Raw genomic sequence first — 15,778 nt, 5'->3', positions numbered from 1 at the left:
TCGGATTCAGTTTTAGACAAATATCTTCTATCTAATACTTGAAAAATGGCAAAATCCGGTTCGAAATTCGGATTCGCATTCAGATATAAATATAAAAATCGGATTCGGATCAGATTCGGATTGTAAAATCGGATTTCGGATTCGGATTCGGATATGACTTTGCTTTATTCAAATTTAAATTCGAATCCGAATCCGAATACATGAATATCCGAAAAAACGGATATAGTTGAAGATGTATCCGATCCGAATCCGATCCGTTGACATCCCTAATCCAGGTTGGTGTGATGGAGGCGGCTGAAAAGGCCATTGGCATAATTGCACAAGAAGTTGAAGCTGGAGGGCACATCTTTGGCACGGTCAGTCTCTTAATTTTATCAACTTTAGTTTAAGCCACCACTAACGTCCCAGCTTTATGGTGTTCATAGATGTAGACCTGAGGTTGAGCCCTTGGAGCTTCTTGAGTAATTATCTCTTAAGGGACGTTTGGCAGTTGAAGCATTATGTAAATATTTTATGAACATTTAGAGTAGATTCAAGCAAACTATGCTCCAAGGGTGTAAAGGGTGTGAAATAATGACTCAATGGGGTCAATCCATGAAAACTTCAATTAAAAACCAGATCGAGTTGTATGCACACCAAAAAAAAAAATGCACCAAATGAGGGTGAGTGCATTTTTTATCTTTTTTATAAAGCAAGTGAACATTTTATATTTTTTTTTACAAGCTTTTTCATCATTTCAAAAAGTGAACATTAACAACTCCTATATCGAAGCTCGATATATATGTCGTCCCCGTGTAAGATATTTCATACGTTATTTTTACTAAGGACAAAAAATGCCCATGATTTAATATAAAAATAAACATTTTGTAAGAACAAAAAAGAAAACTACAAAAACAAGAATTGGGGATTAGATAAAAGTAAATTTTGTTAATTCATGTATGCATGCATATTGTTAATGACCAATATATTCCTTTAAGCAGTAAAAAAAAATTCATTTTCTTTTTGCTCATAGCGTTTTCATTATTTCATAAATATTGTATTATCACATACTTACTTTTAACCTTATCTCATACATTTATCTATTATCTTATAAATATTTTATTATCTCATACTTATGTTTCGAATTATCTCATACATTTATCTATTATCTCATAAATAAATCTTTTGTTATCTCATAAACATTATCTCATGTTTTGTATTACCTCATACAACTATTCGTCTGTTATCTCATTATCTCATAAATCATTTATTATCTCATAAACATTATTCGATACTCATTTGTTATTTCATATCTATACATATGTAATGTTTGAAAATGGCTACTAATATGATCCACACTCGACATACCCTTATGGGGTACAAAACTCATCCCCTCCTATACACCAATTTGAGGTGTGTACTCACCAACTTCAATTAAAATATAGTGTGAGACTTGAACTGAGCCATGGCGTCCGAGCCTTGCTGCCAAGAGTGGTAGACAATATCGGCAGGCATAGCTATGGTCGCTGCGGGGTGCCATCACCGACCCTCGATGCTTCTTGCGCTTCGGTGCAAAGGGCATTGCCATGGGTACCAGGTCCTGTTTCTTCTTCTTCAGTACACGGAGGAGGACACAGTTACAGGTAGGTAATCGGTTCTTACCACGTTGCCACCACCGTTAATAGCATGATGAAGGGTGTCAAGTTGTTGAGGACCCTTAGATCAAGCAACTTTGCTTTCTCAAGATGTTCTCATAAAGGTTGATGTTCAGGGCTCACCATCTTTTTGTAGAAAAATGAAGGAAAAGTAACTTTGTGACAGGTAGTTAGGTTTGATTTTTGCTTAATAAAGCTTGCCTATTTGGTAATCTATTTAACTATGATTCCAAGTGAGCGGGAGAAAACCCCTGAAGTCCCCCTTCTTCCCCTGCCCCTAAAGCCCTGGAGACTTGGCACAGTTATGGTCGTTCCATTCAACTCGATAATAGTGTCGTACCATTCGTAGTTTAGTGGAGCAGAGTCGTTGAGAATCAAATTGAGCATATATATATAAATATATATATATGTGTGTGTGGAGAGAGAAAGAGAGATGCCAAAAACAATATTCTTTGGTCACTTTTAGAGACAAAATGTTTCTTAATATTTGATTGTTAGCTGGACATTTTTATTTTGAAATTTAGGTTTAAAAGATATCTAGCTTTTCATGCATTATGAAGCACCAGAGATAAATATCTCCCTTCGACATAAATACTTACTCTTATAGAAGATTATAAAATATTCTTCTATATATATATATATATATATATGTGTGTGTGTGTGTGTGGGTTATCAGTTCTTTTTTCTATTTAAATTATATATAAACATCAATATTGTAAAATTGGATTCCAATAATGTATCAGATCCCTAAATGGTATAGCGTATTGGCTCATATCAGCCATCACAAGTATTTTCTTCTCTTTGTTTTAAAACTTGTTTTCAACGAATTCTTGAAAATTTCAAAAAAAAAAAAAGGCTGTAACACTAATGCGGAAAGAAGAGACATTTATATATCTACTGCATTATTACGGTTTTGCCTTTCCTTACAGATTGGACACCAAAAAAAAAGTAAAAATATATATATATATATTGAATGAGGTATTCAGCTCTATAGATGAAATGGACAAGTAGTCTTTATTGGTTCTACTCCACATTGTTTATAAAAGAGCGATTGGCTCGAAAGATCCAAAATCCGAAACGGGGTTACTTGCTAGCCCATTAAAATAGATAGATTAATGTTCTGAAATTTGAATCCAATATGGCACCTAAGGGCACACAAAAAAACACTATCGAGGAGAGGCTTTTTATCGGGTAGATCCGAACATAACTTCAAATTTGAAGTTCAAAAAAATCAAATAAAAATTAATATCCTGCAAATATTATAACCATAATGAACTATATGATCAACCAACATTTATGAAATGTCAAAAGGAGGAGATTTCCACGAACCGGGATAAAAAAGAAAAAAAGAAAAAGCCCAAGTATTCACCTGCACATTAATTTAATTTGGATGACTACGACGTGTAAGTTGTAGCCATAGTTGCAGCTTCGTCAACAATTACCTGCCTCCTCTGAAGATGCCAAATGAGTTATTAACTATGAGCCAAAAAAGCTGATGATCATGAAACCTTTGAAATTAAAAGAACGAATTCTAGCCAATTCATGTTGCCGGATACGGCCAATTTTTGGCCTGAAGCAGCCATTCCAATCCAACATGACCCGTGTCATGTCATCTTGAACTTCACTAATTTTTTCCATATTCAACTTTTTTGCCTTTTTTTTCTCTTTGTATTTTTTTTTATTTTACTTAAAAGAGTATAAGTTTCAAATCGCTTTTATCCTTTTAATGTCCATCAACGATCCCATTATGATTTGATGCAGGCAGTTTCTCTGGAATCCTTCTAAGGAACAATGTCTTGGAAAAAAAAACCTTAAGAAATTAAATCTTTACTGATCATTCCTTTTGTTTGATCCGCGGAGTTGTTGACAAAAGCCATCACGACCGCAATGAAAATTGCAAAATTGACTCAAAAGGATCATAATACAAACTAAAAGAAAAATATCAAAACTAGGTGAAATTTTTTATAATCCCTAATATTGTGGAACAAAAAAATGTTTCATAGGAAGGGATACATTTGATCGGTGCATGAGGAGAAAGAATTCCCATTAGTTTTGGAAAGCAGGTGGGGAATGGTACACTCATGAATTAAAATGACGAGCATCCATCATTTGTGGTCTCAAAAAATAAAACCTACGGACTAATCATTAGACTTTGCTGATCGTCTGACCAACTATGTTATGTTTTAAAAGAAAGAAAGGATGGATCAGAATTCAGAAAGTTTTATATTGAACTACATTTTTTTGTCTAAAGGTCTTGAGAGTACGGACTCAATCTCTGCTCCACTCAGTTCGATTAAAAGCTAAGAATTCCAAAAATTTTGTAAGTAGTCAATTTCTATTTTGAATTTGTATGACACAACTTTCTATGATACAAAAGGGGTTCGAGACCTTGATGCGCTATATCTTGAAAGGATGAGGAGTTAGGTAAGAGCTTCGACCTTCTTTCGGGCGATGGAAAACCCCACTCACCCAAAAAATGAAAGGGTAGATAAAGAGGATTTGAAGTTAAAAGAAAAAATATCTAGTGCACCAACAATGTCATTCTGTATTACTCCTCAACCCTAAACAAACCATGCTCCCTGCTCAACTCAATCTTGATTTGTAAAAATACATTAAGTCCAGTTCAGCTTTCAACTCAAACTGGATTCAATCAGACTGAGTGTAGCTCAAATAGCTCAACCCGTGAATATATCTCCAAGTCGCAAACTTAGCTTCCGCTTATTTTTTAAAAAAAAAACTCCTTTTTACTTTTTTTTTTCACTTTTTTTATATAAAAAGTTCTTTTTTTTTTTAATTAATAGGAGTCATTAAGCATATTGACACACAAAAAATGTCCAGCACATGTAACCAACTCCCGCTTAAAAAAGAACAATTTTATTCATGTGAAGCATCTATATATATATATATATATATATATATATATATATATATATATAACTCAGCCAGCCTCTCACAACATGATGCATTGCATTGAATAGTATATTTATTCATGCCTGTCTGATTCATTAGATGGAACAACAATAATTGGATGGAGATGGAGATCCAAAGGATTTCACTTCTTATTTATTTATTCCAATTTCTGGAAAAAAAAAATCGACTTGAAAACAAGGCCATTCAGAAAAAACGTGGCTCCCTTGCATCTTGTACTTTTTTGCAGATAGTGTCCAATCCATTTCGAAAGATCTAACAGACGCCGACCATGTTTTTTTCTTCGCTGCTCCAGCTATGTTGGCCGTCCTCTTCTCACGTCATAAAATTAAGGCATAGATGGGCGGGCGGGTGGAGACGGGGGTGCTTCTCGTGGGAGCAAGCAATGATCTTTTCCCTGCGTGAATCTCGTGGGATCGATCCACCAATGCTCATCTTGTCGGCAAAGAAAGCAACACCGCTACTCCTCTCCTTGATTAGTTGTTAAAACGTCAATCGTGACAATTCATCCTTCTCCCTCATGTTCAATACCGGAAAATCCAGCTGATTATATTTGAAGTTTTATGATAATCGACACTGAATAGACAATTTCGTTGCTTCATGCATCCAAATGGCCGACGTTTTCTCAAAGATTCAAGAACGAGATTAAGCTTCGTACGCTCAAGCTTTGGAAAAATGTTCTCATTCTTCGCAGATCGAGCGTTAGGTTTTGTAAGATCATGTTTGGATATAATTGTAAGCTTCAGTATGCGTATATTTCCTGAATAAATCGACCGTGTCCATTGATGCTCGGCCATGACATTATTCTCTTTTCATGAATGGGATTATGTTGGCGACAAACATTTATTGGGTCGGCAAAAGATCAACAGGAAGAGCAGGAGGAGACGTGTCTCCATTTTCAGAAGTTCATCGGGTGGCCAATGAAAAGTTCATAGGAAGCGTGATCTGTGTGTGATCCAATCTTCCTATAAATGACAGCATGATTGAAAGGGTGACGACAATAAGCATGGGACTCGTGGGACAGACGATCTCCATTCTTTTTATCTTCTCCATTCCCCTATCTTTATGTTGTAGGTCCATTCGATGCCACAGATTAATTACTCTTCAGCTTCATTCTTTTGCCTCATATATGCGGTAAAAAATTTGTAGGAATTATATATATATATATATATAGTCTTCTCCTTTTGGATGAGGGAGACAATTATGACCCACTCGCCCAGAAAAGAAAAAACAACATTATGTTTTATATTGATATTTGCAAGAAATTTTTCTCATGTTGGTACCTTTTGAAAACTTAAAACTTTATGTTAGCAAATTCGGTGCTAAATCCAAATGAAATTATCCCAAAAAAAAAAAAATTACAGCCCAAATCCAGGATTATTGCTTCCGTTTGGTAAGAATGGAAAAAGTTGCATTGGGTATTATTTTATCACTGCAGCATCGGATCCGGTTTTTGGACTTTGTTCATTAAAGCAAGACATTATAAAAATAAAGGTTGAGTGTCCTTTTGCGGTTATAGGTTGGCCTTTTTTGTTTTTTTCTGGATGCTGCTAGGTTCAGATCAGCTTAAAAAATTGGGTCCCAATCGTATCCAGATCGAACCTGCTAAGGACAGTAATATCCACACGTAAAGATTACCCTTTTTAAGTTGGACCTTTTTTTTTTTATTTTTTTAAATCGGATCCAATAAGTTGGACTGTATGAGTATGATTAACATTGGGTAATATCCACACGTAATGACTTTTTTTTAAAAAAAAATAGGTAGATCTTCAAAATAAACACTGTGAATAGGATTAACGCAAATTAATATTGATGATGCCCTCTTACAGAATAAATAGCTTTATTTGTTCAGTGGCTAATATATTCCAAACAAGCCATGTGCTAGTTTTCTTATTATTTGTTACATATGTTTACAATGTCATACTTTGAATTGTTTATATATTTGTTTCTTTAATTCAGTGGCTAATATATTCCAAACAAGCCATGTGCTAGTTTTCTTATTATTTGTTACATATGTTTACAATGTCATACTTTTAATTGTTTATATACATTTGTAATTTATTTTTTGCGGATAGATTAAGATTAAAGCTTTTACTATTTTTAAAGATAGATTACAATCATACCCTCTACTAGTTCACAACAAATTCAGCTGCTCAATTGCTGAATCTGGAAATCATCAATCTTGATCTGATTTTTCTATATAAAACTTCAGTCCATGGTACGTTATGACGCTTAAAATTAGGTTGTAGAGATTTAATTAAATAAGAGAACAGCTGAATTCAGTTGGACATGTCCTAACTTTCATTGATTAATGAAAGTAATCCAAGGTAATTATATATCGAATCAATTCTTCAATATGGTTGAGCCTTAATAATAAGTATCTAACTGTATTCCATATTGCATTCATTGATCATTTTGGAAGATGAAAAATTCTAGTTAAGTAATGATCCAAATATCTATGGTAAAAGTAAAAAAAATAAAAAACTTTAAAAAGATGAAAAGGGAATTATAAAAATATTAAAATATATACATCTTTACAAAAAAGATTATAAAACACTTTACTTTACAACTCGATTCAAGATAACTGGCTTGGCCCGTACAATGCGGGACTCTTCCCTTACTTTAGGGGCGCGCGGAGGCTGTAGTAATATGGAGAATGGACTCGTTAGGTGCACGTTTTAGTTGATAGGCCACACCCGGGAGGCGCCGACATTTTCCCTATAAATAGGGAATCCGAGGCCTCCATGCAGAAACCATCAGCTCCAAGCTCTCCCCCAGATCTAGCAGTGCAACTAAGTTTCAGGAGGAACCAATTCTCAATTCAATTTCGAAGATGGCCGTCACCTTCGGATCGATCCTTGGGTTCGACAATGGCATCATGGTGGCTCCCATGGGTGCCGATGTCGCTGGAAGCGCCCTTGTTGCTGCCGTAGCCAATGCTGGAGGAATTGGCCTCTTGGCCAGTCCAGTGGTAGGAACTACTTCCACATGGTTTCTATGATGTTACTGTGGAACTTAAGATCTGCATCTTTCCTAAAATTGGAGCTCACCATCACGATCTCCATGGTTTTAGAGGAACCTGCACTGAGTGGTGCAGATACCCGCGGCTTTACAAGCTCAATTGGGATACTGTTCATCCACTTTCTCTTCAAAAGCTTCATCTTATAAGAATTATTCCACGTCTTGATTGTTTCCTTTTTTTTCATCAGCCATGTTTTTGTCATAGTTTGATTGCAATTTTTTGTTGTCGCATACGGAATTTTTTCATACGCCTTGGTCATGTTTGCCAAGTTCTTCATGGAATCATGCTTCAATTCTATTCTTGCTCTGTGCAAACTCATCCCTGTCCCCATTTGATGCATTTTTGACGGGCTGGCCTTTCTTTTAGCATAGGCCACAACAAGGGATCTGCAGTTTTACCATCAAACTATTAGAAACACTTTTAAGTTGAAAGTTTTATGCCTTTAATTACAATAGTTTCTGTAATATAACAAAGCCGAACTGTAATGATTTCCCAATTACACGAAAGGGAAGAATCAAACCCAAATCGTATGTGCATAAGCTCTCAATAATGTGCCAATATGGTCATTGGTATATGAACACATTGATCACTTTTGTTATTTCGTCGCCAGCTATGAGCGCTATTAAATGCAAAGCTGTATGCATGGACCCTGCGTGGACAAAAGTTCTAATATTTATTGTTCGCGTTAGGCTGGCATTCTTCCTCTCATGGTTCCTGACATTAACTGTTGATCAGTTTCAGTATGCAGATCAATTTTCTTGCTTCCATGGGAGGAGGAATAACTTTCTAACTCTGTGAAAACCGATGTCATGTCTTGCAGAATAGCTACGACTTGACCGTGAACTTGATCACGGCGACCAAGAAGCTGACGACCAAGCCCTTTGGAGCTGGTATTCTCTTGGAGTTCGATAACACGAAGAGCATTCAGGCAATCTTCGATGAGAAGCTTGCGTGCCTGCAAGTCTACTGGGGTGACTTCCCAAAGGAGATGGTGGACGAGGCCCACAAAGCGGGAGTGAAAGTTTTGCACCAGGAAAGGAACCGTTGAACCTCTCTCTCTCTCTCTCTCTCTCTCTATCCCTCTCTGGTCATGGCGATCTGTTCTTAGTCCACCTCCAATTCTTGGAAGAAGACCATGACGACTCGATCTGCTCCCAACTTACTGCAGGTTGGATCGATAAAGGATGCAGAGAAGGCTATTGCTGCAGGTGTCGACTGCATTATAGCTCAGGGCGTTGAAGCCGGAGGGCACATCATTGGAACAGTAAGATCCTTTCCATTAGTATCAGGATACTTATTTTCACAGCGTGACAGCATTCTTATTCTTTCCCTCCACACAGCTCTGAAGGGTTTCTTCATTTCAAAAAATTGGAAAGTATAGAATTAAGTTGTAGAGATGGATAAATCGCTGTTTGGTTCCCTGACCAGTTGCAGATTCTTCAAATTGTATAGTGTGATTTGCAAAGTGTTACAGCATTAATTGGTTCCTTTAACCGCGCTCAATTGGTTACTCGTGCAGAATTCTTTTTAAATGATGTGCAGGTGGGCTTGATAGCTTTGCTGCCGAGAGTTGTGGATCTCGTCGGCGACAGGGACGTTACAGTGGTGGCTGCAGGTTCCATCGCCGATGCCCGCGGATACGTTGCTGCCCTAGCACTTGGTGCCAAGGGTATCTGTATGGGCACAAGGTGATCTCCAACACCACATCTCCTTTTGAAGATTTTGCTTTAGAAAATGTAAGAATTAAGAGTGAAGGATGGAAGTGATCTGTTCTTGAACCAAACAGGTTTGTTGCAACGAAGGAGGCATACGCTCATGACTTCTACAAGCATCAGCTGCTGCAATACACAGAGGCAGACACCGATCGCACGGACCTCTACAGCCGAGCGACATGGAGAGCCTACGTTCGCTGCCTCAACACCCCCTTCCACAACCAGTGGAGGAACGCTCCTGAGACCGTCGAGAACGACGACTCCCAACCCATCATCGGCTACTCCATAATCAACGGCGGGGTTTGTACATCCACCCACATAGTTTCCGTTTTGCCTCCCATCTCAGTGGTCGCTTAAACGCATGCTTTCAACTTGAAATTCACAGGAAGCTGTTCTTCGGCGATTCAACGGGAACACGCCGAACCCAACCACAGCGGGAGAGCTGGAGAACATGGTGTACTATGCAGGCCAAGGTGTTGGTCTGATCACGGAGATTCTCTCGGCCGCAGATGTCATCTCCACCTTTGTTGAGGATGCGAAGAAGATCATCACGGACTTGAACGATAAATACGTTGCAGCCACCACCTCAACTACCACCGACACCACCACTTCTTCTTGATTACTTCACCGATTGAGTGCTAATAAACGTGGGTCTCCATTTTCACTTAGAGGCGATTAGGACTCGTGTATGTCTGAATAAATTAAAAGGGCGATGCGATCTAGTGTTTTCATGCATCTTGAATAAGCTTTTGGCACCAGCGGGGAGATTTGATTTAGTTCCTAATTAATCTCTCTGCTTGTTGCTCAAGGCATTGGGTGGTGTTGATCTTTGTGCTTGGGGTTCTGTTTGTTATGATGTCATGTATGAGTGTGAAAAGCCTCTTTCTTTCCTATGTCGAAGCTTGGTGTGATTGTTCTTGGTTAAACCATATGATATCGCGTGCCCATTAACATTTTTGCCAAGATCAGTTTTCTCTAGAACTGGGAGCATTGTGAAGTCGTTGGGAATGCGCGCATTTCTAATCCAACTCAAAGAACTGTTCGCTTGATTTGCACAGAGATCGATGAACTGCTGCAAACTCTTTGTGCCTGGAACCCCGCTGATGTTTCGGATTGACAAGAAGAGAAAATTTCTTCGAAGTAAATGTTCTTATTGGAGAACATTTACTGGCCGAAATTATACAATGGAAGGACTGGCTAATAAGCAAGAAGTCGGCAACCATAGCCTCTATTTAACTTAGACATCTAAAGATCCTCATAATTGGCTTGAACTTAGGGGTCACCCCCTCATCCCTTGCTCCATGCATGTTATTCAGTAGAACACCCTTTACTACTGCGTTAAGTAAAGGTTAAAGTTCTTACAAGCAATGTAATTTCAGTAAATTGATGACACGGTCGGTGATCTTCATTCCGAAAACCACATTAAAAGTGATGATATTTTGTTTCCCATGTGTACTTAAGATTTTGTAGGCTGAAAAATATTAATGCGGAGTGCGAAATTTAAAGTCCTCATAAAATATTATATATGCACTGTAAAAACTCGATCAGCTTTTTGTTGATTGTTGGACGTTTTAACATAGTTAAAGCGCCTGTCTGTTTATTTTTTTGAAAAATGCTCAGATAATATTTTACGTTTTAGTTTTCATTTTTCAAAAGCGTTCCTCTCTTTTCATTTATATCTATAATCATCCTCAGGTCATGGGTAAACTTATTTTTTATTTTTGCTATATATATATATATATATATGTATGTATATATATACACACACACACACAGTTTCTGTCTCTTTAAGTGTTTATGAGTTTAAGGATCAATGAATATGAAGGACTAAGCAGGAATTAAAACTCGAAAAGCAAGGGATAGATATGAAATGTAGTCAATAAGTTAGGATTTTGTGCAGTAACCTGTACTTATATATTCATTTGGTTTTAGAGAAAAGAAAGAAGAACTTGACTCAAGAACCTTCAATATGATGTCTTCGGTTTAGGCAATAGACAGTATAAGCACTTCAATAAAGTTAGCAATCATACTCGTATATGAAGTCATTCGATTGGTTTTTCTTTCTGTTGTTAATTTTACTTTTTCTTGTTGGTAACTCTTCAACACAACAGGTAGCTAAGGTGATTGATAAGGCTTTCACAGAGCAGGTGGCTTAGCAGTAGTGTACTCTGTGGGATCGATAAAAAAAAATTAACAAATCTTCACCAACGTGCGAAATTGCGTGGTTAAATATATTACCGACGTCCCCTGTACGTCGATAAAGCGTTTCAACGACTGTCTGTCACGTGTGGTAAAAGTTTTACTTAACACTTACTACGTGTCAGTAAAAGTTTTGTTAGCCACATCCGTGGACGTCGGTAATAGGAACATGACCACGACGCATCAATGCAAAATTCAACTGACGCCTGTGCTAGAATGTCAGTGATAGTTGTCACCGATATTATCTTCACGGTCGACCACCACAAATGTCGATAAAATGTTTACCGACACGTCGCCATGTTTTAGGGACGTTTTTGTGTAGCCCGGTTCTCTGTTTCCCGGCGTGGATATGCGACCGTGATCCCGGCACTCTTCAGTGATGCTGATTCCGGCGAAACCTTAATTTGTCCTCCCCCTGACCCCGCCTGAATCGTAATTCCGCTCCCGACAATCCCGGGGAGCGAAAAAAATTTAAAGAAAACAAGACACGGGAAAAGGAAATACACAGGAGACGACGAAACCCTTATCAAAAGTCAAATCTCTCACCACGTCCACAAGATCAGAAACTTCAACCACTGATCGATTACAAGACAAAGAACTAGCTATAGGCTAGCAATGAGATTTTGGCAGTTATAAAGTATAATAAACCCCACGAACAAAATTAAATTATGTTTTTACAGACATGTCACGGAATGACGCACTCAGTTACGTTGTCTTTCTCGTTGTAGACTTTCAGAGGCATCCGAAGTGACCCTGACTTTAGTCACTGCTAAAATATAAAATTGCAGAAGATTTTTCTGCTAACCATTTCTGTCATTAATAAATGTCAACAAGATGTAGAAATCAAGTGGCCGAGCCACACTAATTTTTCAATTACGAATCACAGCTGACTATATAAATAACGAAAGCTGCGACGTAATATTATATTACGTTGGGTTTCGATATCACTCCTGAAATTTGTAATTATTTTCAACATATCGATGTTACTTCCTTCATATTTTAATGCGACTCTTGCACGAAACTCATATATAAACCACGTAAAGCCACGCTATTATACCACACTTCAATTGCGGACTGCAGTTGTAGGAACTGGTGTTTCTACAAGATTGGGTTGGTGTTCTTTCTGTTTCAGACGCATGCTAAAGAGGGAAACCGACGGTAACATCAAGGAATTCCAAAATACTGATGCATATGGCAGTCTGATAGAGATTCATATAATAAATCTTGTAAGGGATGCAGAGTATTTGAAATAGAACCAAAATCATTAATCAACACCACAGGTGGTGAAACCAGAAACAAGTTCCTATAATTTAGAGACAGTCTAATTAGAACTGATTCCAACCCTCAAGCCTCTATACAATCTTATAAAAGCTTCACCAAAATAGATATATTCCTGAAAAACAGATTCTCCACCGCAGATGTAAGCTTAAAAGAGACCAAAGCAAGTGTGATTTCAACACTTACTGCTGCACATATACCATTATGTACTCATTCATGCATACCAACATGATATATTCCCCAGTTCATCCTTCTCTTGTAAATTCTATAAACTATTAAGTACTATAGGCATGCTTTTTTGGAACAAGACTTTGTAGTTTGGACATAAATAAAGAACTGGAAATAACTTTGGAGATTCAATATTTTTTTTAAAAAAAGTGTTTTTTAAAGGGCAATTTTTCTTTTGGAAATCATATTTTGTTTGAAATTTGGAAAAAAAACATGTCAAACTCGTAACTCAAACTCATGTAGATGACTCAGTCACCAAGTCAGTGAGTTGACTCGTCGACTCAATCGAGTTTTAGAACAATCTGGATCAAGTGAGTCCGGGCCGAGATAGAGGCAAGTCAGAAGCCAAACAGACCAATATTAGTTTGGCCCTACCCGTCCCTCCTCTTGACCAGACCGACAGCCCAAGCCAGTCAGCCAACTGAAAAAGACTACGAATGGGCCCAAAACAATAGGCAACCACACGACAGCCTATCTCTTCCACAGAGACCGTATGTGAGAGAAAGCTAAGTTGTAATAATCCAGAGGGCTGGATAGTCGCCTGTTTGCTGATAAAGCCATAAAGGCTTAAATGTCTATGTCAGTATGTGGGTACGACGGGTGCATCAGTATGATTAGGAACGGTTGTATTTTGAAACTTAAAAATTTTATATTGCTAAATTCAATTTTAGTTTAATTTAAATCTTTCCCTTTTATTTTATGTTCTTTCTATCTAGCTTATGCATCTTTCTTGTGTTTGTTCTTTAATTTTGATTTTGTGGTACACACATATATATAAGAAAATTTTTATGTTGTCACATGTTCGGCACATTCATATGGTTAAAAATTAAAAATTTATTACTGAACACACCATCAATTGTTACTGCTGTTACAATACAAGCCACAGCTAATGCCCATGGTAAATAGATATTTAATTTTTAATCATAGGTAACATTATATATATATATATATATATATATATATATATATATATATATATATATATATATATATTGCCTACCTTTTTCTGGTGAACCCATAATTACGTGTGCTGTGAAGCAAAATTTTGTTAACAATGAGGCCTGAATTGGACCTTCTTTAACTTCATAAACCAAAAAATATTAGCTCCAGTTTTTTTTTTTCACATTACACTCTATCATTATATTACATCCTTATATGTCTAGGCTTGCGTTTTTTATAGTTTTTACATTAATCAAAACGTACTTCAAGCCGTTATTTGATATTTTTTTAATGAAAAGTGCAGATATTATTACGCAAACAGTTTCCTATAAAATTATAAGGAAAGGGTAGGCCTTTACATGAAAAATTTCCTTAAATAAAATTAATTGCATAGACGCCATTTTCAAACTTAAAAATAAAAAACACTTGTACATATGAACATTTTATTTATTAGTGGTTAATTTACAATTAATAATCGAAATGTTTTTTTTTTCCTTACATATCAACCCAAACTAATTCTTGTATTTCTAATTGCCTAAGTTGATAATCAGAGCACCGGATGTGTTCAATCCTTTGAAAAGAAAGGCATGAATTTGAAAAGCTCAAACAGAAAACACAAATTTTGAAAAATAGATGGTCAGGGGAAGATTATTATTTTTGAGATAAGACTCTGAATTATATTGTTAAACCATTGGTTGGGTCGTGGCTCACCTTTGACCACAATGCACAAAAAACCCCAAGTTGAAGTCTAAGACGGCTACCAAAATTTTAAGCTTTTCTTTGTATATTTGCTTAAACTCAATTTGGGTGTGACATATGAGTGAGACCAATAAGACTATAAATAAATTATATATTCCTATCATAGGTCATCATTAAAGTCCTTATACACGTCTCTCTACCGAAAGAACGAAGAAAAAATGTCATTTGGACATATAAAACAAGGACTATAACTTTCTTATTTGGGCATCATAATGGGGTTTCGAAAATAACAAATAAACTTAGGAAAACGTTATTATTAAGTAAAAGTAATGCATTTGTTTTTCTACCCAATGAATTAAGAAGATAATATGTAAATAAATAAATCCAGCATTTGAGACGGGATCTTGTAATTTGAAATGTAGGAGGAAGGAGGGCTTTTGCTCTCATTCAAGCCGACCTCGGCAACTTTACCAGCCAATAAATTTTGTGGAGTTGACACTTAGCCGATCGAAAGGAAAGGAGTCACAAAATTTGATGCCCAAGAATGACTGCAACCTTTCCTGGTTAGTTCATTGACATGACTAAGCACGTCCTATTCAGATGGGAAAAGGTAACATCTCATCGAAGATCATCAAATGGACTATATAAAAAAAAACTTGTTTCACTTTTTACGGAAACGCACTAAGTTTTGTTGATATAATGAGAAAAAAACATGGTAAGGATTGGATTTCTTTCATTTAGCCAACTTGTAAAGCTAATGTTGCTGACTGATTTCTGAGATTAGTGAAACTTTCGCTTTCACCTACTTTTCCAACGACTTCGACGCATCAAAGTATTTGTTTCACCAGAACGAAGACCCAATTTCCGTTTTTCGTCAAAACAAAGATTACTCAAGTTCTGTTCCACCAAACCAAAGTTCCAGCTGCAGGAACTCTGAACGTAATCGATAAAATGAGAAATCGGAGAAGGTTCAAAGACAACTTTTTTGAATGAAAGAAAAGAAAAAGATATTAGTTACATAACGCAGTAGTTAATCGGCGACCTTGCTGTTGTTTGAAAGGCCACGGTCCTCCATCGCCCCCTGTTCTACGATTCAAATGCCAAAGAGCCACTGACCTTTCGATTCTTTGTAACGCAAT

General features: G+C 36.8%; 1 protein-coding gene across 1 annotated transcript; it reads left to right on the top strand.

Annotated features, from left to right (window-relative positions):
• The first annotated feature begins 7,318 nt into the window (after positions 1 to 7,318).
• LOC116262921 (uncharacterized) lies at positions 7,319 to 10,189 on the top strand. The gene is made up of 6 exons (XM_050080217.1): positions 7,319 to 7,533; positions 8,405 to 8,618; positions 8,754 to 8,848; positions 9,127 to 9,272; positions 9,371 to 9,596; positions 9,682 to 10,189. The coding sequence occupies exons 1-6, from the start codon at positions 7,396 to 7,398 to the stop codon at positions 9,913 to 9,915; spliced, it is 1,053 nt and encodes a 350-aa protein (XP_049936174.1). The 5' UTR covers positions 7,319 to 7,395; the 3' UTR covers positions 9,916 to 10,189.
• The last annotated feature ends 5,589 nt before the right edge of the window (positions 10,190 to 15,778 follow it).

This window comes from Nymphaea colorata, chromosome 10 (assembly GCF_008831285.2).
Source record: "Nymphaea colorata isolate Beijing-Zhang1983 chromosome 10, ASM883128v2, whole genome shotgun sequence".
Taxonomy (NCBI): domain Eukaryota; kingdom Viridiplantae; phylum Streptophyta; class Magnoliopsida; order Nymphaeales; family Nymphaeaceae; genus Nymphaea; species Nymphaea colorata.
Note: the sequence above shows the minus strand (reverse complement) of the source record. Positions and strands in the feature narration are given on the sequence as shown.